The sequence below is a fragment of the Oncorhynchus mykiss genome, chromosome 17 (genome assembly GCF_013265735.2).
Source record: "Oncorhynchus mykiss isolate Arlee chromosome 17, USDA_OmykA_1.1, whole genome shotgun sequence".
In the NCBI taxonomy this organism is placed as follows: domain Eukaryota; kingdom Metazoa; phylum Chordata; class Actinopteri; order Salmoniformes; family Salmonidae; genus Oncorhynchus; species Oncorhynchus mykiss.
Window position 1 is genome coordinate 5,621,920 of NC_048581.1, and position 27,112 is coordinate 5,649,031.

General features: G+C 40.0%; 1 protein-coding gene across 1 annotated transcript in view; it reads left to right on the top strand.

The window, feature by feature from the left end:
- Nucleotides 1–27,112, top strand: part of LOC118940006 (zinc finger protein 721-like) — a 39,464-nt gene that overhangs the window by 2,905 nt on the left and 9,447 nt on the right. The window contains exons 4-5 of the mRNA XM_036947922.1: nucleotides 4,934–5,968; nucleotides 19,670–20,509. Of these exons, the coding sequence (XP_036803817.1) occupies nucleotides 4,934–5,968; nucleotides 19,670–20,509 (1,875 nt within the window). The remainder of the gene's footprint in view (nucleotides 1–4,933; nucleotides 5,969–19,669; nucleotides 20,510–27,112) is intronic.

The window sequence follows — 27,112 nt, forward strand, 5'->3', positions numbered from 1 at the left end:
TTTAAGCCCACTAGAAAGTGTGTTCCCTAGTGAGACAGCATAGGATAACACAGCATTATCTGCATAATTCATCGTTCAGCTTTGTCTCCTAAAACATGATAGTTTTCTCAAACTCAGAACCATAAACCAATCCTCCAGGCATATATCAAATCCATCCTATCTTGACAAGATCACAGAGACACACTGACTGGCACACAGACATTGTGGAGCCAAGAGATACACGCTTGACCTCTCCCCTCTCTCCGGCCCAAACAACTTAGTCTTGACATAGAACAGATACTGCAACCCCGCCACAGTATTATACAAAAATAACATTCTGATGAGAAGTAACTTACAAACATATGATGAATATAAAACATCTTACCTATGTTACCAACCAATTCTGATTATTCCCCAACACCTGTCTAACAGAACACAGTGTTCTTTAATGGAAGCCTGTACAACAAAATCAAGGTAGAATCAGGAATTCCCCAGGGCAGCTGTTTGGCACCTTCTTTTTTCAATCTTTACCAACAACATGCCAGTGACATTTAAGTAAAGCCAGTGTGTCTATGTATGCGGATGACTCAACACTGTACACGTCAGCTACTACAGCGACTGAAATGACTGCAACATTTAACATAGAGCTGCAGTTAGTTTCAGAATGGGTGGCAAGGAATAAGTTAGTCCTAAATATTTCTGATTACCTTAAGTTACATGGCCTACTACGCTAATTCTGTAGCGGTGGGGGGTAAATATGAAGATTTTGTTGGTGCGCCAGGCAGGTATTAACCCTAGTTATTAAAGTTAGTTATTACCTATTATAACATTGTTATTATTATTATTAAATATTATTAAATCCGAAAGGATGAGAGTAGAATAGATAGAGTGATGCTTCCAGACACATTCTAAACATGGTGGAGTCTTAGAGGACTGTAGCATCTGATGATGAAGCATTATGGAGTCTTAAAGGAGGACTGTAGCATCTAATGATGAAACATGATGGAGTCTTAAAGGAGGACTGTAGCATCTAATGATGAAACATTATGGAGTCTTAAAGGAGGACTGTAGCATCTAATGATGAAACATTATGGAGTCTTAAAGGAGGACTGTAGCATCTAATGATGAAACATTATGGAGTCTTAAAGGAGGACTGTAGCATCATGAGGTAGTCACCGGGAATTCATTTCAATTAACATGTGTGCCTTTTTTAGAAGTTGAGTTGTGGAATTTCTTTCCTTATAACCTGTTTGGGATAGGGGGCAGTATTTTAACGTCTGGATGAAAAGCGTTCCCAAAGTAAACTACCTGCTACCTGCCCAGAAGCTAGGATATGCATATAATTGGTAGGTTTGGATAGAAAACATCTAAAGTTTCTAAAACTGTTAAAATAATGTCTGTGTGGATATCATAACTTATTTGGCAGGTGAAACCCCGAGGACAAACCATCCAGGAGGAATTTTTTGTTGTTGAGGTGACTCTGTTTTCAAATGGTTTTGTGTGGCACTTGGTTGCAGTTCCTATTACTTCCACTAGATGTCAACAGTCTTTAGAAATTGGTTGATGTTTTTCTTTAGAGAAATGAAGAAGTTCGGCTATTCAGAACGAGGGTCCAGCCTAGTGCTCTCTAATGTTTTGATGCGCGCTCCAGGTCACGCGCTTCACGTTGTTTTTATCCGGTATTGAACACAGTTTATCCCATCTTAAATTTTCTCGATTATTTACGTTTTAAAATACCTAAAGTTGGATTAGGAAAGTTGTTTCAAATGTTTGGACAGCATTTACAGGTATCGTATTAGATATTTTGTAGTCATGCTGGGCGAGTTGGAACCAGTGTTTTTTTTTAAATCAAACGCGCCAAATAAATGGACATTTTGGAGATATAACGACGGAATTAATCGAACAAAAGGACCATTTGTGATGTTTATGGGACATATTGGAGTGCCAACAGAAGAAGCTCTTCAAAGGTAAGGCACGAATTATATCATTATTTCTGAGGTTTGTGTCGCGCCTGGCGGGTTGAAATATGATTGTCGTGTGTTTGTTTGATGGGGTGCTGTCCTCAGATAATCGCATGGTTCGCTTTTGCCGTAAAGCCTTTTTGAAATCTGACACGGTGGCTAGATTAACAAGAAGTTAAGCTTTGCACTTGTGAATGCATGAAAGTTAAATATTTCTAATAAATAAAAAAATACTTTGCACTCTGCAATTTCACCGGATGTTGTCAACGTTCCGCTAGCAGGTTTTAATGTGTTTGAACCTTTTGGAACTACTCCTCCCGGATCCGGGAGAATTGTCATCAACTACACTAATTAGCATAACGCAACGGACAAAAAATCTTACTAGAAAATATTCATGAAATCACAAGTGAAATATAGTGAAACACAGCTTAGCCTTTTGTTAATCACCCTGTCATCTCAGATTTTGAAATTATGCTTTACAGCCAATGCAAGACAAGCATTTGTGTAAGTTTATCGATAGCCATATCAACCGGGACAATTGGCTTTTCACTAAGAGCGAGAGGCACAATGGCCGCCTTTGTCTATTACGCACAAATCAATCTGAGAGCCACCACCTGACCACTGACGCAATGTTGTCGTTCACGCTCATTTTTCAAAACAAAAGCCTGAAACCATGTCTAGTGACTGTAGACACATTAGGGAAGCCATAGAAAAAGGAATCTGGTTGATATCCCTTTCAATGGTCAATAGGGATGCATAGGAACGCAGAGGCTTCAAAATAAGAGTCACTTCCTGATTGGATTTTTCTCAGGCATTCGCCTGCAATATCAGTTCTTTTATATTCACAGACAATATTTTTACAGTTTTGGAAACTATAGTGTTTTCTATCCTAAGCTGTCAATTATATGCATATTCTAGCACCTGGTCCTGAGAAATAGCCCGTTTACTTTGGGAATGTTATTTTTCCAAAAATGAAAATAGTGCCCCCTAGTTTCAAGAGTTAATGTGCCATAACAGGTTTTTAATGTGTTTGAGCCAATCAGTTGTGTTGTGACAAGGTAGGGGGGTATACAGAAGATAGCCCTATTGGGTAAAAGGTGAAGTCCATATTATGTCAAGAACAGCTCAAATAAGCAAAGAGAAGCAACAGTCCATCATTACTTTAAGGACTACCACAAGAATGGAAGATCCAGAGTTACTTCTGATGCATAAGTTCATTAGAGTTACCAGACTTAGAAATTGCAGCCCAAATAAATACTTCACAAAGTTCAAGCAACAGACACATCTCAACATCATCGGTTCAGAGGAGACTGCGTGAATCAGGCTTTTATGGTCGAATTGCTGCAAGGAAACCACTACTAAAGGACACCAATAGGAAGAAGAGACTTGCTTGGGCCAAGAAACACGAGCAATGGACATGAGACCGGTGGATATCTGTCTGATGAGTCCAAATTTGAGTATTTGGTTCCGAGCGTCATGTCTTTGTGAGACGAGGAGTAGATGAACAGATTATCTCCGCATGTGTGGTTCCCACCGTGAAGCATGGAGGAGGAGATGTGATGGTGTGCGGGTGCTTTGCTATTGACAATGTCAGTGATTTATTTATTCAAGTCACACTTAACCAGCATGACTACCACAGCATTCTGCAGCGATATGCCATCCCATCTGGTTTGGGCTTAGTCCCACTGTCATTTGTTTTTCAACAGGACAATGACCCAACACACCTCCAGGCTGTGTAAGAGCTATTTGACCAAGATGGAGTGCTGCATCAGATGACCTGGCCTCGACCTCACCCAAAAGGAAAAGCAGCCTACAAGTTCTCAGCATATATGGGAACTCCTACAGGACTGTTGGAAAAGGATTCCAGGTGAAGCTGGTTGAGAGAAAGCAAGGGTGGCAACTTTTGAAGAATAAAATATATATTTTATTTTAACACTTGTGGTTACTACATGATTCCATGTGTTTTTTAATCATTTTGATGTCTTCTCCATTATTTTGCTATGTAGAAAATAGTAAAAATAAAGAAAAACCCTTGAATGAGTAGGTGAGTCCAACCTTTTGACTGGTACTGTACATTAAATTCCCTGACAACAGCTCCAGTGGACATTCCTGCAGTCAGCATGCCAATTGCCCGCTCCCTCAGAGATCTGTGGCATTGTTGTGTGACCAAACTGCACATTTTCGAGTAGCCTTTTATTACCCCCAGGACAAGGTACATCTGTGTAATAACCAAGCTGTTCAATCAGCTTCTTGATATGCCACACCTGTCAGGTGGATGGATTATTTTGGCAAAGAATAAATGTTGACTAACAGGGATGTAAAAAATTCTGCAATCTTTTTTTTTCAGCTCATGAAACATCCAACACTTTACATGTTGCGTTTATATTTTTGTTTATTGTAGTTACTATCAGTTTTAGGAACATTTTACCCAAATATTTCACCTTATTTTTGACTTTTTCACAAAATATGACATCAGCGATAATCAAAATGTTGAAAATCTGTGAATGTCTAAATAAGAAATTGGTCCAATTAAACAGCAATGTGTCGAACCCTTTCAACAACGGGGAGATGTTACTGATGTGCTTTGTATCTTCGACGTAAAAACAAGTTTTGGACTTCCACACAAAATTACTTCTTTAGTTATTTTATGTTTAAGGAAGTGTGTAGGTCACATTCTGTATCATACAGCTATGAATGTTATATATTTAGAACCACCTGTTCAATTGGAATCCAGCGACGTCTGTGTCTTCAGTGTCCTAGAACTGTCTAGGTTTTTGTGTTCTGACTTGTAAAACAGGATGAATAAAATAAGTAATGTAAACATAGCAGTAATTACCAGGAAGCTCTACATTTGTTTTAAAATCACACTAAGATTGTTAAAACTGGCCTCGGGTTATTGAGAGATCTGATTTAGGATTTACCCTCGTAGCAAGGTTGTTTTATCACGTGGTTTCATTCGGGTCTCTATTTAAAAATAACACTGTCTTTGGCAGGAGAAAGGCCAGACTCGGAGGAACCAGAGCCAGGGACGTCCAAACTAGCAAGACGACACCACTGCTACCACTATGGAAAGAGTTGTAACCGGTTATGGGACCTGAAACAACATGAGAGAATACACACAGGGGAGAAGCCTTACCACTGCTCCCAGTGTGGAGAGCGTTTCAACTGGAAATCAAACCTGAAAGCCCATGAGAGAATACACACAGGAGAGAAGCCTTACCACTGCTCCCAATGTGGAAAGTGCTTCAACCAGTCGGGGGACCTGAAACAACATGAGAGAATACACACAGGAGAGAAGCCTTACCACTGCTCCCAGTGTGGAAAGAGTTTTCGCCGGAAAGCACACCTGAAACAACATGAAAGAATACACACAGGAGAGAAGCCTTACCACTGCTCCCAGTGTGGAAAGAGTTTTCGCCGGAAAGCACACCTGAAACAACATGAAAGAATACACACAGGGGAGAAGCCTTACCACTGCTCCCAGTGTGGAGAGCGTTTCAACTGGAAATCAAACCTGAAAGCCCATGAGAGAATACACACAGGAGAGAAGCCTTACCACTGCTCCCAATGTGGAAAGTGTTTCAGCCAGAGAGTAAACCTGAAACGACATGAAAGAATGCACACAGGAGAGAAGCCTTACCACTGCTCCCAGTTTGGAAAGAGTTTCAACCATCCAGGGAAGCTGAAAGCTCATGAAAGAATACACACAGGAGAGAAGCCTTACCACTGCTCCCAGTGTGGAAATTGTTTCACCCGGTCGGAGATGCTGAAAGCTCATGAAAGGATACACACAGGAGAGAAGCCTTACCACTGCTCCCAGTGTGGAAAGCGTTTCAACTGGAAATCAAACCTGAAAGCCCACGAGAGAATACACACAGGAGAGAAGCCTTACCACTGCTCCCAATGTGGAAAGTGTTTCACCCGGTCGGGGATGCTGAAAGCTCATGAGAGAATACACACAGGAGAGAAGCCTTACCACTGCTCCCAATGTGGAAAGTGTTTCAACCAGAGAGGAAACCTGAAACAACATGAAAGAATACACACAGGAGAGAAGCCTTACCACTGCTCCCAGTGTGGAAAGTGCTTCAACCAGTCGGGGGACCTGAAACAACATGAGAGAATACACACAGGAGAGAAGCCTTACCACTGCTCCCAATGTGGAAAGTGTTTCAACCGGTCAGGGGAGCTGAAACGACATGAGAGAATACACACAGGGCAGAAGCCTTACCACTCCTCCCAGGGTGCAAAGCTTTTGCCCATTTAGGAAGCCTGAAAGAACACATTAGACTGCACACAGAGGAGAAGGCTTATAAAGGCTCAAACTGTGGGAAAACATATTACTCATAACAGTCATTTAAATGTCATTAGAGAATCCACACAGGAGAGAGAAATTACTTCTCTTAGCGTGTATGTTGATATTTCACATCACATTGACTTAAAATTCATCAGAGAACATACACAGTGCTCCCGTTGTCTTATATTGTTGACTGACAATGTGTTTACCTGTCTTTACCAGATGAAATTAAATGGTACAGGGTATACTCAAACATATATTTGTTTGTTTTTATTAGAAAACATGAAGTGAATATGGAGTCTGTCAGTTTGAATATAAAGAAGATCAGGTTCCTTCTTTTAAATTGTCCTTTTTTTAAACTCTTTGTGTGTTTGTCTGGGTGTGTCATTCCTCCAGCACTACAGATAATCAAGTGATATTTGGATGCGATGCATTTGTTCCATTGTTGACGTTTGCATTGTTGGCCCACTGAGGATTTAATGAAATGAAAATGTTCAGACTCTGTAATGGAAAACGTTAGTTGTTTGTCTGTCCACATAACTGAGTATGTGACTAACCTTGTGAAACTGTCCTATTATAATCTCCTGTTCTTGGGAGGATCATTCTGTGTTGCAAACCAGCTGCACCTGCATCCTTGTATGAATAAAGTCCCTCCCAGGAACAGGAAACTATAAAGATATGTGCTCATCACCCAATGCTTCAGGAATTCAGACGGTCTACACTGCGCTGTGTAACTCTGTTATTCTCTCTGAGCTCAGAAATAAAGAGACTTGGTTTGACTTGGACTCCAGCAGATCCTTAGTTTATAATATCCACCACAACTCTCCCAAGGATTGCTGTTTATCATTGTCTCAATGAAGAGTTCCTCTTTCGACTTTCCTTGGGGCATTTACAAACCTCCCACTGGTTCAATAAACGTTGTTACCTGAATGATGAGATTATTATGGGTGAGAGCAATTATTTTCTTTGTCAAATGGCAACCAAGCATCGGTCATCATGTCACCAGAATAAGACCCTCAAAGTGTATTGGAATGGAGCATCAAGCTCATCACATGTAGTTTCACCACCCTGTGAAGTTCATAACTTATTTCATCTGTAGCCTAATAAACTACATGGGTTTCCGAATCGTAGTGGGAGGACCACACAACATATCATCACGTGACTCCAAGTTAACTAAGATGTGATGGTTGTTATATAAATATTTGCGCATAAAGGAGTTTCCACAGCCATTTCTCGCTTAGACATTTTTACTGACACAAATATACAAACAAATTGTCAAATGAAGTAACAAAATGTCGCCATTTATTAAAGTGTACAGGCATAACCTGTTTCCATCAGCCCGGTCATTACTTTTGAAATGGTTGGATCAATATCCACCTTCATGATGTGGATGAAGCCTGATTTGGAATGTCTGAGTAGTTCTATATGATGTCATAATTCACCCCTCTGATAATCAAGTGATATTTGGAATGTCTGAGTAGTTCTATCTGATGTCATAATACACCCCTATATGAATATGAATATGAATGTTCAATACACACAATAGGTTGACTGGGGAGGTGATGTACCACAGTCAAAGTCCTGCCATAAGAGCTAAGAGACTAATATTTGTGGTTAGGTTGATCAGTAGCCAGTTATTCTCAAACCAGTTACAAAAAAAATTGACTTCTTTTTAAATTGTATATCTTAGTTGTTCCATAGAAAGTATCTGTGAGGGGGAAAATTGTGTTTATACGCTAACATCCAAGCTAAAATCGACTTATAGAATTTGACCAATTTTACTAGGATTTTATCAACATCGAAATGACATCAAAGCAAAAAATTCTAAACCACTACCAGAGTCAAATAAATACTAAGGGCATGACATTCCAAATACTGTTCTGGTTCATAATATACTTCAGATTCCAATTTATTTTAAAAGTATTATTTAGAGTATTGAAATCTAAAAGACCTCCTTGTTCTTGGGTATTAGTGAGAATATCTTTCCGTAGATAGTGCGCGCTAAGTGGCGTTTCGATTGGTGACGTCACTTGCTCTGACACCTTGAAGTAGTGGTTCCCGCTTTTGTGGAGCGATGGGTAACGATGTTTCGTGGGTGACTGATGTTGATGCGTGCAGAGGGTCCCTGGTTCGCGCCCGGGTATGGGCGAGGGGACAGATTAAAGTTATACATACTGTTACACAGTATCAATGTAACACATTTGCTAATTTAACAAGCAAATTACGTTTAAATGAACCAGTAGATAGCGTTTTGAATATAATTATGTTTACCTAAGAGTAAATACACAAGATTGGTCTAAAGAGCTTCAATGTTTTGGTTTTAGGTTTGCTCGCAAAGCACAGCGTGTTTCAATCAGAAGCCTTTTGTCGCTGTTGAAGAAGTCCTCCTGTCACGTCCACTAGATTATACGTCACGCAAGAAGCATCACCTGAAAAACTCATATCGCCATCTGCTGACTGGAGTGGGTAACGCAGTTTGGAAAAAAATGATTTACAATGTTCAGTCTGGCAAACAATGTCATAAGAAGTCATTACATTTTTGTTCTGACTTGCGCTGCAAACTGTGGGACCTTATATAGACAGGTGTGTGCCTTTCCAAATCATGTCCAATCAACTGAATTTACCACAGGTGGACTCCAATCAAGTTGTAGAAACATCTCAAGGATGATCAATGGAAACAAGATGCACCTGAGCTCAATTTCAATTTTCATAGCAAAGGGTCTGAATACTTATGTAAATCAGTTATTTCTGTTTAAAAATACATATACATTTGTAATAATTTCTAAAAACCTGAATACTTTCTAAAGGCACTGTATGTATAAACATATATTTTCCTTTGTTTTCCACTAACCCTGTCACCCCTTCCCTGATTGGAGGAAACTAATGCACAACAACTTTTTGGCTTCTAAGTCCAGCTTATACATACTATGTACATTTTACAGACACAGTGTATTATACAATAGTGTTTTATCATTCAGTTACCCTAAACCTCTCCCATCTATCTCTGAAGACCATCCAGTCCTATCCTTCCATTACCCTAAACCTCTCCCATCTATCTCTGAAGACCATCCAGTCCTATCCTTCAGTTACCCTAAACCTCTCCCATCTATCTCTGAAGACCATCCAGTCCTATCCTTCAGTTACCCTAAACCTCTCCCATCCATCTCTGAAGACCATCCAGTCCTATCCTTCAGTTACCCTAAACCTCTCCCATCTATCTCTGAAGACCATCCAGTCCTATCCTTCAGTTACCCTAAACCTCTCCCATATATCTCTGAAGACCATCCAGTCCTATCCTTCAGTTACCCTAAACCTCTCCCATCTATCTCTGAAGACCATCCAGTCCTATCCTTCAGTTACCCTAAACCTCTCCCATCTATCTCTGAAGACCACCCCGTTTGATTTCTATTTGCCATATATTTTTAACTGTGATGTTTCACAAAAGTTCTTGACCTTTATATTCTCATAGTTGCTGCAGATAGTAAATTAAAAATAAACATGTTTGCTAAAAGTATTATTATATTATTGTTCAATTGACTATTATTTTTCAAATCCCCCAGTAGTGCTGTCTGCAGAGTTAGCTCCAGGTAAATGTTGTCATTCCTTGACATGCGACCAAAAACAAGCTACATATGGACAGAACTAAAACAAAAGATCTAATGATTCTGTCTCTTCGCAGCCCAATCTACAGAGGTTCATTGTATCCCCCATATATAGAACATTGTATTGGTTGCAATAATTTTGTATAATAATTCAAATTGAAAAGTTCCAAGTTTTGAATCTTGTGTCATTCATAATGTTCTTTAACCAATGTTGGTCTTTAATGCAGGACTGACAGACACGTTTCTTACTTTTTTCCCCTTTCCACCATTTTTGTGGTAATGCTGCAATTAGTTTGGTTGTAATTTTGGGTAGTGCAGACATTTCCATATATTTTTGTTATCTGCATGTGTGACAACTCCACCAGTCCTATTTATGATATAATTTACAACGTTTAAACCTTTTTTATGTATTACATTTTACTTTGATTTTTTTAATCAATTAGTATATTTGAGGTTAACCACAATTTTTTTTAACCTAAATTCCATTTTCTCCTTTTTGTTTTTCCAGGTTTCTGACATGTCCCTGATTTTCTGGTTAACAACAACATTGGATGTTCTAAGTTCACAACAATACTTAAACCACATCAGGAGACCACTTTTGAAGTCTGAGAAAAATCTAAGACATGTTCATTTTTATGTGTAGATACCCTTTAATTGAAGTGACACCAGCAAGAGCCTTGCTTGGTAAGTGGTGGCTGTAGCACACATGTGATTGCAGAGTTTGCTGAACAAATCACAACTGGATTGATGCTAATATTCATTATATATTCTGCCAGGTAGGAACAGACTGCTTTGTTGTTAACATTTAATTGACAAGGTTTGTGGGAAAGCTTTTTCATCAACCAGAAGATGGTTGTCATTAGCATCATCGCTAACAGCTACACATAGTGGATCATTAGCATCATCGCTAACAGCTACACATAGTGGATCATTAGCATCATCGCTAACAGCTACACATAGTGGATCATTAGCATCATCGCTAACAGCTACACATAGTGGTAGACTGCACTCAGACAGGGGCATTTCCTGGCTGATTAATCTTCAAAAAGTTGAAGGGAAATACAAATCACATAGGCACATTTAATGACAATTTTGAGGCAGAGAGTTCAGAATAACTATATTAAAAAATGAATACAAATTATACCAGGGCACTTTAGAGACTGGAAGGGTAAAGGGGCATGTGCTCTACACAGGTAGAGAGACATACCTGTCCATGTTGCCTTTTGCAAAGTGGGCACTGCTTCATGTGGCAACACCACCACTCACCTAAATAGCCCACATGTCGCTGAGTGAGAAGTTTTTTTTATTGTTTTTGGGCAGAATTATGTGAGGTGTTGTTAGTGATGAGCCTCGGTCCATTTAGCTCGGAATATGCCACCCTCGTCAATCTGTCACCTAATCCTGCCTAATGGGCAGGTCAGCCCTGGAGGAAAGTATTGGCTGTAAGAAGTAAGAGAACATAACATCTGGTTGTTTTTAAATGACTTCTTTTGACGTTGCTTTATTTTTGTTCCGATCTGTGTTGCTCACTCCAGTCAGCAGATGGCGATGTGAGTTTTTCAGGTGATGCTTCTTGCGTGACGTATAATCTAGTGGACGGAACAGGAGGCTTCTTCAACAGAGACAAAAGGCTTCCGTTTCAACCAATGCGGTGGTTTGCTAGCGAACATAGATCCGGAGCATTTAAGCTCTTTAGTCTAATCTTGTGTATATTATTCTTAGTGTTTAGAACACAATTCTGTTTACGCATCTACTTGTTAATTTAAACGTAGTTTGCTTCTTAAATTAGCGAATGTGTTAACTTGATACTGCACAAGGCTAATCGCCCGGAGCATGAGGTCACTAAACTAGACGGAGAAAGATCTGGTGAAAGGAGAGGAAGAAGCTTTCAGAATGGAAGAGGAGGCTATCACATTGAAACAAGAGGATGATATTACAGGGAAAGAGGAAGATGGGAAAGAGGTTGTCAGAGTGGAAAATGAGAAGGTAGAATCTTTCAGAATCAAAAAGGATGAAGATCCCGTAACATTGAAGAAGGAGAATATAGTGAAAGAAGAGGAAGAACCTTTCAGAATCAAAAATGAGGAAGATGCCGTAACATTGAAGGAGGAGAATGTAGCGAAAGAAGAGGAAGAACCTTTTGGAGTAAAAGAGGAAGAGGAGGATATCTCAATAAAAGAGGAGGACGACGTTTTAGGAGTGAAAAGGGAGGAGTCAGAATATCCGATTTCCATCCGTGAGTACTGTCTTAAAAACAGGGGCACAAACGATGCAATTGTTGAACTAATGTGGTTTTAAATGGGGGATTCTACTGAAGTTCTACACTTGAATATGTTGTTCAGTACTGCCATTGGTACATATATTTTTTTAAATTAGATGTATTTTATTCTCCATGTGGTCTATATTAAAGCTCACTTCATCTTGTATAACAGGATTCTACAATCCAATTCTGGTGCATCATTTCTACATAAAATATCAAAGGGATGTAAAAGCCACCCATTTCATGGAACGACCCTTTCACACTTGCATCACAAACAGTATTTTTTTTAAAGGCATAAATTTAGGCCCTTTTTAGACATATTAATGGCTCTGGTAAGACCCTGTGATCGCAATAGAAGATCATAGGTTGACTGTCTGTTTGATGTTGTCATTCACACAGGTGAGAGACATGACGATCCTGGATCCTCTGGGGAGCCTCAACAACATCCTGATGCTGACGAGGCAGAGAAGAGTCTCTCCAGATCAGAACACCAGATGGTACAGCTTGGTCTGGTCTAGCATACAGCTTGGTCTATCTGGGTCTGGGCTGGGTTTCTGTAAAGCACATAATGACATGTGTCTGTGTCCCCTCTTTATGGTTACTAGGACAATGCTAGCCCTTCCTCCCTCCCGGAGTCCCCGCGTCGTGCCTCTCCCGGTAGCACCTTACTGCTGGGTATGAAGAGTTTGTCTGTGCTGCTGGTGGACTGCAGGAAAACAATGGGGCTGAGTGGAACTGTGAGAGGAGGAGAAGAGAAGAAAGGATCAGATTTGACTCATCAAAGTAAGTGCTGTAGTTTAGTTTGAACAAATACAATAGATCTGCCCACCGGTATCTGTTACCAGGATAACCAGCAGAGTTCTGTTAGTTGACAGGAAGATAGACTGGTGTATATGGATGTTATGAATATCATAACACTGAAAAAGGATTCTGCCAATGAAAAGAGAGAAACCAATAGACCATATAAAACCTTGATGAAAGGTAGCTTTGGAGAGAAAGTTTCAAGATGATCCAATGTAAGGTGCTTGTTTTACAAAAACTTTTCCTTAAAACATTATGGATGTTACATTGCCTGTCGCAGTCAAACCCCCTATCTTTACTAGACTGTAGAACAGGCAAACTAAACTCAAGACACTGTTAATTAATTAACTAATACTGGAGGAAAGCTGTGATCAGGCTGCCCACTCAAGAGAAAGCTTCAAACTGTAACCAGTGCCGGCAACCTTCAGGTTGTTCAGGTTATCAATCAACCTACCAGGGTAGTTACAAACAGTAGAGGAATGAAATCATCAACATGGTTTGATCATATCTTTACTAATGCTGCAGAAATGGGTTTTAAAGCAGTATCCAGATCCACCAGATGTAGTGATCACAATATAGGAGCCATGTCTAGGAAAACCACAGTTCCAAAGGCTGGGACTAATATTGTGTTTAAGAGGTCATACATTTTTGCTATGTTGTTGATGTAAATAATATTTGTTGGTCCGTGGTGTGTAATGAGGAGCAACCAGACACTGCCCGTGACACATTTGAAACTGCTTATACCAGTTACTAATAAGCATGCACCCATTAAGAAAATGACTGTAAAAACTGTTAAATCCACGTGGATTGATGAGGAATTTTAAAAATGATATGATGAAGAGGGAGGCAAAAGAGATGGCATATAGGTCTGGCTGAATAACTGATTGGCAAACCTATTGCAAATTGAGACATCATTTGACTAAACTGAATAAAAATAAGAAAGTACACAATGAAACAAAGTTTACAAACAAATTACATGAAGAATGATAGTAAAAATCTTTGGAGCATCTTCAATGAAATTTTGGGCAAATAAAATCTACAATGACAAGTCACTGGTGTCTGACAACGTGGATGGAAAATTGAAGATAATAGCGGCCGATATTGCCATTCCTATTTGCCTTGTCTTTATTTTAAGCCTACTAGAAAGTGTGTGCCCTCAGGCCTGGAGGGAAGCTAAAGTCATTCCACTACCCAAGAATAGTAAAGCTCCCTTTACTGGCTTAAATAGCCGACCAATCAGCCTGTTACCAACCCTTACAATTTTGGGAAAAAAATATTTGACCAGATACAATGCTGTTTTACATTAAACAAATATAGACTTTTAGCTTATAGGGAAGTTCATTCAACAAGCACAGCACTTACAAATGACTGACTGGCTGAGAGAAATTGATGATAAAAATGGCTTTACACCCCCTGCTATATTGTGGATAAAGAGTTTTTCTTTGAAAATGTAACCTTTATTTAACTAGGCAAGTCAGTTATAAACAAATTATTTTTTCAATGATGGCCTAGGACTGCCTTGTTCAGGGGCAGAACGACAGAGTTTTACCTTGTCAACTCGGGGATTCGATCCAGCAATCTTTCGGTTAATGGCCTACCGCTCTAACCACTAGGCTACCTGCCGCCCCAGAGCTACCTGTCTAACGGAACACAAAGAGTGTTCTTTAATGGAAGCCTGTACAACAAAATCAAGGTAGAATCAGGAATTCCCCAGGGCAGCTGTTTGGCACCTACTTTTTTCAATCTTTACCAACAACATGCCAATGACATTTGAGTAAAGCCAGTGAGTCTATGTATGCGGATGACTCAACACTGTACCCGTCAGCTACTACAGCGACTGAAATGACTGCAACACTTAACATAGAGCTGCAGTTAGTTTCAGAATGGGTGGCAAGGAATACATATTTCTGATTACCTTAAGTTACATGGCCTACTACGCTAATTCTGTAGCGGTATTGTTAGAGGGGGGTAAATATGAAGATTTTGTTGGGGCGCCAGGCAGGTATTAACCCTAGTTATTAAAGTTAGTTATTACCTATTATAACATTATTATTAAATATTATTAAAACTGAAAGGATGAGAGTAGAATAGATAGAGTAGCGCTTCCAGACACATTCTAAACATGATGGAGACTTAAAGGAGGACTGTAGCATCTAATGATGAAACATTATGCAGTCTTAAAGGAGGACTGTAGCATCTAATGATGAAACATTATGCAGTCTTAAAGGAGGACTGTAGCATCTAATGATGAAACATTATGCAGTCTTAAAGGAGGACTGTAGCATCTAATGATGAAACATTATGGAGTCTTAAAGGAGGACTGTAGCATCTAATGATGAAACATTATGGAGTCTTAAAGGAGGACTGTAGCATCTAATGATGAAACATTATGCAGTCTTAAAGGAGGACTGTAGCATCTAATGATGAAACATTATGCAGTCTTAAAGGAGGACTGTAGCATCTAATGATGAAACATTATGGAGTCTTAAAGGAGGACTGTAGCATCTAATGATGAAACATTATGGAGTCTTAAAGGAGGACTGTAGCATCATGAGGTGGTCACTGGGAATTCATTTCAATTAATTGCCTTTTTAGAAGTTAAGTTGTGGAATTTCTTTCCCTATAACCTGTTTGGGATAGGGGGCAGTATTTTCACGTCCGGATGAAAAGCGTTCCCAAAGTAAACTACCTGCTACTCAGGCCCAGAAGCTAGGATATTTATATAATTGGTAGAGTCGAATAGAGAACACTCTAAGGTTTCTAAAACTGTAAAAATAATGTCTGTGAGTTTAACATAACTTATTTGGCAGGTGAAACCCCGTGGACAAACCATCCAGGAGGAATTTTTTGTTGTTGAGGTGACTCTGTTTTCAAATGGTTTTGTGTGGCACTTGGTTGCAGTTCCTATTGCTTCCACTAGATGTCAACAGTCTTTAGAAATTGGTTGATGTTTTTCTTTAGAGAAATTAAGAAGTACGGTTATTCAGAACGAGGGTCCAGCCTAGTGCTCTCTAATGTTTTGATGCGCGCTCCAGGTCACGCGCTTCACGTTGTTTTTATCCGGTATTGAACACAGTTTATCCCGTCTTAAATTTTCTTGATTATTTATGTTTTAAAATACCTAAAGTTAGATTAGGAAAGTTGTTTGAAATGTTTGGACAGCGTTTACAGGTAACTTATTAGATATTTTGTAGTCATGCTGGGTGAGTTGGAACCAGTGTTTTTTTTAATCAAATGCACCAAATAAAAGGACATTTTGGAGATATAACGACGGAATTAATCGAACAAAAGGACCATTTGTGATGTTTATGGGACATATTGGAGTGCCAAAAGAAGAAGCTCTTCAAAGGTAAGGCACAAATTATATCATTATTTCTGAGGTTTGTGTCGCGCCTGGCGGGTTGAAATATGATTGTCGTGTGTTTGTTTGATGGGGTGCTGTCCTCAGATAATCGCATGGTTCGCTTTTGCCGCAAAGCCTTTCTGAAATCTGACACGGTGGCTAGATTAACAAGAAGTTAAGCTTTGCAGTTGTGAATGTATGAAAGTTAAAGTTCAAATAAATAAATATTTTGCACTCTGCAATTTCACCGGATGTTGTCAACGTTCCGCTAGCAGGTTTTAATGTGTTTTAACCTTTTGGAACTACTCCTCCCGTTTCCGGGAGAATTGTCATCAACTACACTAATTAGCATAACGCAACAGACAAAAATTCTTACTAGAAAATATTCATATTCATGAAATCACAAGTGAAATGTAGTGAAACACAGCTTAGCCTTTTGTTAATCACCCTGTCATCTCAGATTTTGAAATTATGCTTTACAGCCAAAGCAAGACAAGCATTTGTGTAAGTTTATCGATAGCCTAGCATAGCATTATGTCCAGCTAGCAGCAGGGAGCTTGGTCACGAAAATCAGAAAAGCAATCCAATTAAATCGTTTACCTTTGAGCTTCGGATGTTTTCACTCGCGAGACTCCCAGTTAGACAGCAAATGTTCATTTTGTTCCATAAAGATTATTTTTTATAGCCAAAATACCTCCGTTTATTCTTCACGTTTTGTTGACAAAAAAACTCAAAATTAGATCCATAATACCGACAGAAACATGGCAAACCTTTTTTATAATCAATCCTCAAGGTGTTTTTCAAATATCTATTTGATAATATATCAACCAGGACAATTGGCTTTTCACGAGGAGCACAATGGCCGCCTTTGTCTATTACGCACAAATCAATCTGAGAGCCACCACCTGACCACTGACGCAATGTTGTCGTTCACGCTCATTTTTCAAAATAAAAACCATGTCTAGTGACTGTAGACACATTAGGGAAGCTATAGAAAAAGGAATCTGGTTGATATCCCTTTCAATGGTCAATAGGGATGCATAGGAACGCATAGGTTTCAAAATGAGAGTCACTTCCTGATTGGATATTTTTCAGGCTTTCGCCTCCAATATCAGTTATGTTATATTCACAGACAATATTTTTACAGTGTTGGAAACTTTTGTGTTTTCTATCCTAGCTGTCAATTATATGCATATTCTAGCACCTGGTCCTGAGAAATAGCCCGTTTGAACGTTATTTTTCCAAAAATGAAAATAGTGCCCCCTAGTTTCAAGAGTTAATGTGCTATAGCAGGTTTGAATGTATTTGAGCCAATCAGTTGTGTTGTGACAAGGTAGGGGGGTATACAGAAGATAGCCCTATTGGGTAAAAGACGAAGTCCATATTATGTCAAGAACAGCTCAAATAAGCAAAGAGAAGCAACAGTCCATCATTACTTTAAGGACCACCACAATAATGGAAGATCCAGAGTTACTTCTGATGCATAAGTTCATTAGAGTTTACCAGCCTTAGAAATTGCAGCCCAAATAAATGCTTCACAAAGTTCAAGTAACAGACACATCTCAACATCATCGGTTCAGAGGAGACTGCGTGAATCAGGCCTTCATGTTCGAATTGCTGCAAGGAAACCACTACTAAAGGACACCAATAAGAAGAAGAGACTTGCTTGGGCCAAGAAACACGAACAATGGACATTAGACCGGTGGATATCTGTCCTTGGGTCTGATGAGTCCAAATGTGAGATTTTTGGATCCGAGCGTCATGTCTTTGTGAGACGAGGAGTAGATTAACAGAAGTCACTCTTAACCAGCATGGCTTCCACAGCATTCTACAGCTATATGCCATCCCATCTGGTTTGGGCTTAGTCCCACTGTCATTTGTTTTTCAACAGGACAATGACCCAACACACCTCCTGGCTGTGTAAGAGCTATTTGACCAAGTAGGAGAGTGATGGAGTGCTGTATCAGATGACCTGGCCTACACAATCCCCCGACACAATCCCCCACATTTCCAGAGATGGAAGTAATTTTTACTGTACTTTTCGGTACCTTTGAATCTAATGTATTGTATCAAGATGGTTTGGGATGAGTTGGATCGCAGAGGTGAAGGGAAAGCGGCCTACAAGTTCTCAGCATATGTGGGAACGCCTACAAGACTGTTGGAAAAGGATTCCATGTGAAGCTGGTTGAGAGAAAGCAAGGGTGGCAACTTTTGAAGAATAAAATATATATTTTATTTTAACACTTGTGGTTACTACATGATTCCATGTGTTTTTTAATAATTTTGATGTCTTTATTATTCTACAATGTAGAAAATAGTCAAAATAAAGAAAAACCCTTGAATGAGTAGGTGAGTCCAACCTTTTGACTGGTACTGTACATAAAATTTCCTAACAGCTCCAGTGGACATTCCTGCAATCAGCATGCCAATTGCCCGCTCCCTCAGAGACCTGTGGCATTGTTGTGTGAACAAACTGCAAATTTTCGGGTTCTCTTTAATTATCCCCACCACAAGGTGCACCTGTGTAATAACCAAGTTGTTCAATCAGCTTCTTGATATGCCACACCTGTCAGGTGGATGGATTATCTTGGCAAAGAATAAATGTTGACTAACAGTGATGCTCATGAAACATCCAACACTTTACATGTTGCGTTTATATTTTTGTTTTTTGTTGTTAATATCAGTTTTAGGAACATTTACCCAAAATATGACATCAGCGATAATCAAAATGTTGAAAATCTGTGAATGTCTAAATAAGAAATTGGTCCATTTAAACAGCAATGTGTCGAACCCTTTCAACAACGGGGAGATGTTACTGATGTGCTTTGTATCTGCGACGTAAAAACAAGTTTTGGACTTCCACACAAAATGACTTCTTTAGTTATTTTATGATTAAGGAAGTGTGTAGGTCACATTCTGTATCATATAGCTATGAAAGTTATATATTTAGAACCACCTGTTCAATTGGAATCCAGCGACGTCTGTGTCTTCAGTGTCCTAGAAGTGTCCAGGTTTTTGTGTTCTGACTTGTAAAACAGGATGAATAAAATAAGTAATGTAAACATAGCAGTAATTACCAGGAAGCTCTACATTTGTTTTAAAATCACACTAAGATTGTTAAAACTGGCCTCGGGTTATTGAGAGATCTGATTTAGGATTTACCCTCGTAGCAAGGTTGTTTTATCATGTGGTTTCATTCGGGTCTCTATTTAAAAATAACACTGTCTTTGGCAGGAGAAAGACCAGACTCAGAGGAACCAGAGCCAGGGACGTCCAAACTAGCAAGACGACACCACTGCTCCCACTGTGGAAAAAATTGTAACCGGTTATGGGACCTGAAACAACATGAGAAAATGCACACAGGGGAGAAGCCTTACCACTGTTCCCAATGTGGAAAGTGTTTCGTCTGTTCGGGGGAGCTGAAACAACATGAGAGAATACACACAGGAGAGAAGCCTTACCACTGCTCCCAATGTGGAAAGAGTTTCAACCAGAAAGCAAACCTGAAAGCTCATGAGAGAATACACACAGGAGAGAAGCCTTACCACTGCTCCCAATGTGGAAAGAGTTTCAACCAGAAAGCAAAGCTGAAAGCTCATGAGAGAATACACACAGGAGAGAAGCCTTACCACTGCTCCCAATGTGGAAGGTGTTTCAACCAGTCGTGGGCGCTGAAACAACACGAGAGAATACACACAGGAGAGAAGCCTTACCACTGCTCCCAATGTGGAAAGTGTTTCAACCAGTCGAGGGAGCTGAAACAACATGAGAGAATACACACAGGAGAGAAGCCTTACCACTGCTCCCAATGTGGAAAGTGTTTCAACCAGAGAGTAAACCTGGAAGCTCATGAGAGAATACACACAGGAGAGAAGCCTTACCACTGCTCCCAGTGTGGAAAGAGTTTCAACCGGAAAGCAAACCTGAAAGCCCATGAGAGAATACACACAGGAGAGAAGCCTTACCACTGCTCCCAATGTGGAAAGTGTTTCAACCAGTCGGGGGAGCTGAAACATCATGAGAGAATACACACAGGAGAGAAGCCTTACCACTGCTCCCAATGTGGAAAGTGTTTCAACCGGTCGGGGGAGCTGAAAGAACATGCGAGAATACACACAGGAGAGAAGCCTTACCACTGCTCCCAATGTGGAAAGTGTTTCATCCATTCAGGGGATCTGAAACGACATGAGAGAATACACACGGGAGAGAAGCCTTACCACTGCTCCCAATGTGGAAAGTGTTTCAACCAGAGAGGAAACCTGAAAAAGCATGAGAATACACACAGGGTAGAAGCCTTACCACTCCGCCCAGGTTGCAAAGCTTTTGCCCATTTAGGAAGCCTGAAAGAACACATTAGACTGCACACAGCGGAGAAGGCTTAGAAAAGCTCAGACTGTGGGAAAACATATTACTCATAAGTCACTTAAACGTCATTAGAGAATAGAGAAATTACTTCTCTTAGCGTGTATATTGATATTTCACATCACATTGACTTCAAATTCATCAGAGAACATACACAGTGCTCCCGTTGTCTTATATTGTTGACTGACAATGTGTTTACCTGTCTTTACCAGATGAAATTAAATGGTACAGGGTATACTCAAACATATATTTGTTTGTTTCTATTAGAAGACATGAAGTGAATATGGAGTCTGTCAGTTTGAATATAAAGAAGATCAGGTTCCTTCTTTTAAACTGTCCTTTTTTAAACTCTTTGTGTTTATCTGGGTGTGTCATTCCTCCAGCACTACAGATAATCAAGTGATATTTGGATGTGATGCATTAGTTCCATTGTTGACATTTGCATTGTTGGCCCACTGCTGATTTAATGAAATGAAAATGTTCAGACTCTGTAATGGAAAATGTTAATTGTTTGTGTGTCCACATAACTGAGTATGTGACTAACCTTGTGAAACTGTCCTATTATAAGCTCCTGTTCTTGGGAGTATCATTCTGTGTTGCAAACCAATTTGCACCTGTGTCCTTGTATGAATAAAGTCCCGCCCAGGAACAGGAAACTATAAAGATATGTGCTAATCACCCAATGCTTCAGGAATTCAGACTGTCTACACTGTGCTGTGTAACTCTGTTATTCTCTCTGAGCTCAGAAATAAAGAATCTTGGTTTGACTTGGACTCCAGCAGATCCTTATTTTATAATATCCACCACAACTCTCCCACAGATTGCTGTTTATCATTGTCTCAAAGAAGAGTTCCTTGTTCCACTTTCCTGGGGGAATTTACAAGCCTCCCACTGATTGAATAAACATTGTTTCCACAGGTAACATTTTGTGTTTCACCCAACTTGCAACCTAAATCCAATGACTGGTATCATTTTGTGTTTCACCCAACTTGCGACCTAAATCCAATGACAGGTAACATTTTGTGTTTCACCCAACTTGCAACCAATATCCAATGACTGGTGACATTTTGTGTTGATTTCATGTTAAATTCACATTAGTTGACGAATCATAGAAATGTAAATAGAAACTAGATGTTGAACTGACGTCTGAGCCCAGTGGGCTGGTTTGAATAAGCAGCAGGTGTTGGATTCGTGACAAGTTAACCCACTTTCATAGGCTGTCATTGTAAATAAGAATTTGTTCTGACTTACCTAGATAAAAAAAATAACAAAGGTGAGAATGCTATTCATTGACTACAGCTCCGCTTTCAACACCATAGTGCCCTCAAAGCACATCTCTACGCTTAGGAACCTGGTAACTGGATCCTGGACTTCCTGACGGGCCACCCCCAGGTGGTAGGAGTAAGTAACAACACATCTGCCACGCTGATCCTAATCACAGGGGGCCCCTCAGGGGTGCATGCTCAGCCCCCTCCTGTACTCCCTGTTCACTCATGACTGCATGGCCAGACACGACTCCCACACCATCATTAAGTTCGCTGATGACACAACAGTGTCATCAGGCCTGATCACTGACAACAACAAAGCATAGCCTCCACATTGACACTGTACTGGTATCTCCTATATATAGCCTTCACATTGACCCTGTACTGGTACCCCCTGTATATAGCCTCCACATTGACTCTCTACTGGTATCTCCTATATATAGCCTTCACATTGACCCTGTACTGGTACCTCCTATATATAGCCTCCACATTGACTCTACTGGTATCTCCTATATATAGCCTCCACATTGACTCTACTGGTATCTCCTGTATATAGCCTCCACATTGACTCTGTACTGGTACCCCCTGTATATAGCCTTCACATTGACTCTGTACTGGTACCTCCTGTATGTAGTCTCCACATTGACTCTGTACTGGTATGTCCTGTATATAGTCTCCACATTGACTCTGTACTGGTTTAAATAGTAGAGTAGAGAGAGAGAGTAGAGTTCGACCGATTATGATTTTTCAACGCTGATACCGATTATTAGATTAATTGGACTATTTTTTTGTTTGTTTTTCTAATAATGACAATTACAACAATACTGAATGAACACTTATTTAACTTAATATAATACATCAATAAAAATCAATTTAGCCTCAAATAAATTATGAAACATGTTCAATTTGGTTTAAATAATGCAAAAACAAAGTGTCGGAGAAGTAAATAAATGGCAATATGTGCCATGTAAAAAAGCTAACGTTTGAGTTCCTTGCTCAGAAAATGAGAACATATGAAAGCTGGTGGTTCCTTTTAACATGAGACTTCAACATTCCCAGGTTAAGAGGTTTTCGGGTGGAGTTAATATAGTATTTATAGAACTATTTCTCTCTATACCATTTGTATTTCATATACCTTTGACTATTGGATGTTCTTATAGGCACTCTAGTATTGCCTGTGTAACAGTATAGCTTCCGTCCCTCTCCTCGCCCCTACCTGGGCTCGAACCAGGAACACATCGACAACAGCCACACTCGAAGCAGCGTTACCCATTACTCCACAAAAGCCGCAGGCCCTTGCAGAGCAAGGGGAATAACTACTCCAAGTCTCAGAGAGAGTGAAGTTTGAAACGCTATTAGCGTGCGCCCGCTAACTAGCTAGCCTTTGGTCATTAATATGGTCGAATACGGAAACTATCATTTTGAAAACAAAATGTTTATTATTTCAGTGAAATACGGAACCGTTCGGTATTTTATCTAAAGGGTGGCAACCCTAAGTCTAAATATACTTGTTACATTGCACAACCTTCACTGTTATGTCATAATTACGTAAAGTCCTGGCAAATTAGTTCTCAATGAGCCAGGCGGCCCAAACTGTTGCATCTACCCTGACTCTGCGTGCAATGAACGCAAGAGAAGTGACACAATTTCACCTGGTTAATATTGCCTGCTAACCTGGATTGCTTCTAGCTAAATATGCAGGTTTAAAAATATATACTTCTGTGTATTGATTTTAAGAAAGGCATTGGTGTTTATGGTTAGGTACACATTGGAGCAACGATACGCACCGCATCGACAGGACATGCTAGATAAACTAGTAATATCATCACCCATAACTAGTGATTATGATTGATTGATTGTTTTTATAAGAAGTCTAATGCTAGCTAGCAACTTCTACTACATTCGTGTAACAGGCAGGATCCTCGTGGAGTGTAATGAGGCAGGTGGTTAGAGCGCTGGACGAGTTAACTGTAAGGTGGCAAGTTTGGATCCCCCGAGCTGACAAGGTGAAATTCTAGCGTTCTACCCCTGGACAAGGCAGTTAACCCACCGTTCCTAGGCCGTCATTGAAAATAAGAATGTGTTCTTAACTGACTTGCCTAGTTAAATAAAGATTAAATAAAGGTGTAAAAAAAATTACATTTTGTATACATTTTTTATACAAACTTGAAATCGGCCCTAATTAATCGGTCTACGTCTAATATGAAGTATGTCAGTTTCAATGTTACGGTCTTTGATTCAATTATATTTCTGAAACTCAGGCTGTGTGTGTTTATCTGCGTCATTCCTTGATCATTCCTTGTGGTCCTGTAGCTCAGTTGGTGGAGTATAGTGCTTGTTAAACCAGGGTAGTGGGTTTGATTCCTGGGACCATCCATATGTTAATTGTTTGCAAACATGACTGCAAATCCCTTTCGATAAAAGTGTCTGCTAAATGGCAGATATATCCACTGATTATACCAAACATTTCGAACACCTTCCTAATATGAAGTTGGACCCTCCTCTTTCTCCCTCAGATTAGCCTCAATTCGTCGGGGCATGGACTCTACAAGGTGTCGAAAGCTTTCCACAGGGATGCTGGCACATGTTGACTCCAATGCTTCCCACACAAGTTGGCTGGATGTCCTTTGCGTGCAGGGGAGGCTCCTCGGAGGAGGAAGTGGAGGCTCCTGAGAGGAGGAAGGGGAGGACCCTCCTCAGTGATTTTCATAAAAATAAAAATGATAAAACATGTAAAAAAGTTTAATCCTTTTTAGATATTAGAAATTACGGTACGTTCTTTCCAATACAAAAGTGTAGTGTATTGTTTCCAAACTGCGTTACCCACTCCAGACAGCAGATGGCGATGAGCGTCTTTCAGGTGATGATTCTTCGGTGACGTATAATGGACTGGACGGACGCTTCTTCAGGAACAACGACGCGGCTACTCTTTCAACCACCTCGGTAGCTTGCTAGCCAACATAAAAGTGAAAGATTGACGATTTAGACCATCTTAATGTACATTATCTAATCTCAGTGTTTTAAACACAGTTCTGTTGACGTATTAACTGGTTAACTGTAACCTCATTTGCAAACTTGATAAAGATTGATGCTGAGCCGAGCACGAGGCTAGTCGCTAATGCTAACTAGCTAGCTAACATCCCTGACCATGAGTTCATTAAAGTACTCATCCCCTGCTATAGAAGAGGAGGTCTGCTGTTTGCAGAAAGAAGCTCTGGCAATGAACATTGAAGAAGAGGAGGATGTTACAGTGAAAGAAGAGAAAGAACCTTTTAGAATGAAAAAGGAGGAAGATGAGACTGTTATAGTGAAGGAAGAAGAGGCTGTTATAGTGGAAGAACATTTCAGAATGAAAAAGGAGGAAGAGGAGGCTGTTATAGTGATAGAAGAGAATGAGCCTTTTAGAGAGGAAGAGGATGCTGTCTCAATAAAGGTGAAGGAGGAAGACGTTTTGGGAGTGAAAGAGGAGGAGACAGAATATCCGATTACCATCAGTGAGTACTGTCTTAAAAACAGGGGCACAAACTATGCAGTTGTTGAACTAATGTGGGGTTTTTAAGGGGCATTCTACTGAAGTTCTACACTTGAATATGTTGTTCAGTGCTGTAGGAATTGTTAAAGTGTCAATCTGCCATTGGTTCATATATTTTAGGGACTTTTCAATTAGATGTATTGAATTCTCCATGTTGTCTATATTAAAGTTCCCCTCATCTAGTATAACAGGCTTTTAAAATTCAATATTGAAGCATATGTTCTACTTAAAATATCAAAGGGAGTTTACTACTCATTTTGATGTTCTCGTTCACACAGGAGAGAGACATGACTATGGTGGATCCTCTGGGGAGCCTCAACAACATCCTGATGCTGACGAGGCAGAGAAGAGTCTCTCCAGATCAGAACACCAGATGGTACAGCTTGGTCTGGTCTAGCATACAGCTTGGTTTGGTCTAGCATACAGCTTGATCTGGTCTAGCATACAGCTTGGTCTGGTCTAGCATACAGCTTGCTCTATCTGGGTCTGGGCTGGGTTTCTGTAAAGCACATAATGACATGTGTCTGTGTCCCCTCTTTATGGTTACTAGGACAATGCTAGCCCTTCCTCCCTCCCGGAGTCCCCGCGTCGTGCCTCTCCCGGTAGCACCTTACTGCTGGGTATGAAGAGGTTGTCTGTGCTGCTGGTGGACTGCAGGAAAAAAATGGGGCTGAGTGGAACTGTGAGAGGAGGAGAAGAGAAGAAAGGATCAGATTTGACTCATCAAAGTAAGTGCTGTAGTTTAGTTTGAACAAATACAATCGATCTGCCCACTGGTATCTGTTACCAGGATAACCAGCAGAGTTCTGTTAGTTGACAGGAAGTTAGAGTAGTGTATATGGATGTTATGAATATCATAACACTGAAAAAGGATTCTGCCAATGAAAAGAGAGAAACCAATAGACCATATAAAACCTTGATGAAAGTTAGCTTTGGAGAGAAAGTTTCAAGATGATCCAATGTAAGGTGCTTGTTTTACAAAAACTTTTCCTTAAAACATTATGGATGTTACATTGCCTGTCGCAGTCAACGCCCCTATCTTTAAAAGACTGTAGAACAGGCAAACTAAACTCAGGACTTTGGTAATTAATTAACTAATACTGGAGGAAAGCTGTGATCAGGCTGCCTACTCAAACGAAAGCTTCAAACTGTAACCAGTGCCGGCAACCTTGTTCAGGTTATCAATCAACCTACCAGGGTAGTGACAAACAGTAGAGTAATGAAATCATCAACATGGTTTGATCATATCTTTACTAATGCTGCAGAAATGGGTTTTAAAGCAGTGTCCAGATCCATCAGATGTAGTGATCACAATATAGTAGCCATGTCTAGGAAAACCACAGTTCCAAAGGCTGGGACTAATATTGTGTACCGTAATTTCCGGACTATAAGCCGCTACTTTATTCCCAACCTTTGAACCTCGCGGTTTATACAATGACGCGGCTAATTTATGGATTTTTCCCGCTTTCACAAGATTCATGCCGCCAAAAAACTGAGCACCGTCACATAATGTGACGTAAATCGAGCGCGCTCAAACTTCCCATCATTCTGATTACGGTAGTAATTTTTGTCACCCTCATCATGGCAAAGACACGGAGAAATGCATATGATGCAGCTTTCAAGTTGAAGGCGATCGATCTGGCTGTTGGAAAAGGAAATAGAGCTGCTGCACGGGAGCTTGGCCTTAATGAGTCGATGATAAGACGTTGGAAA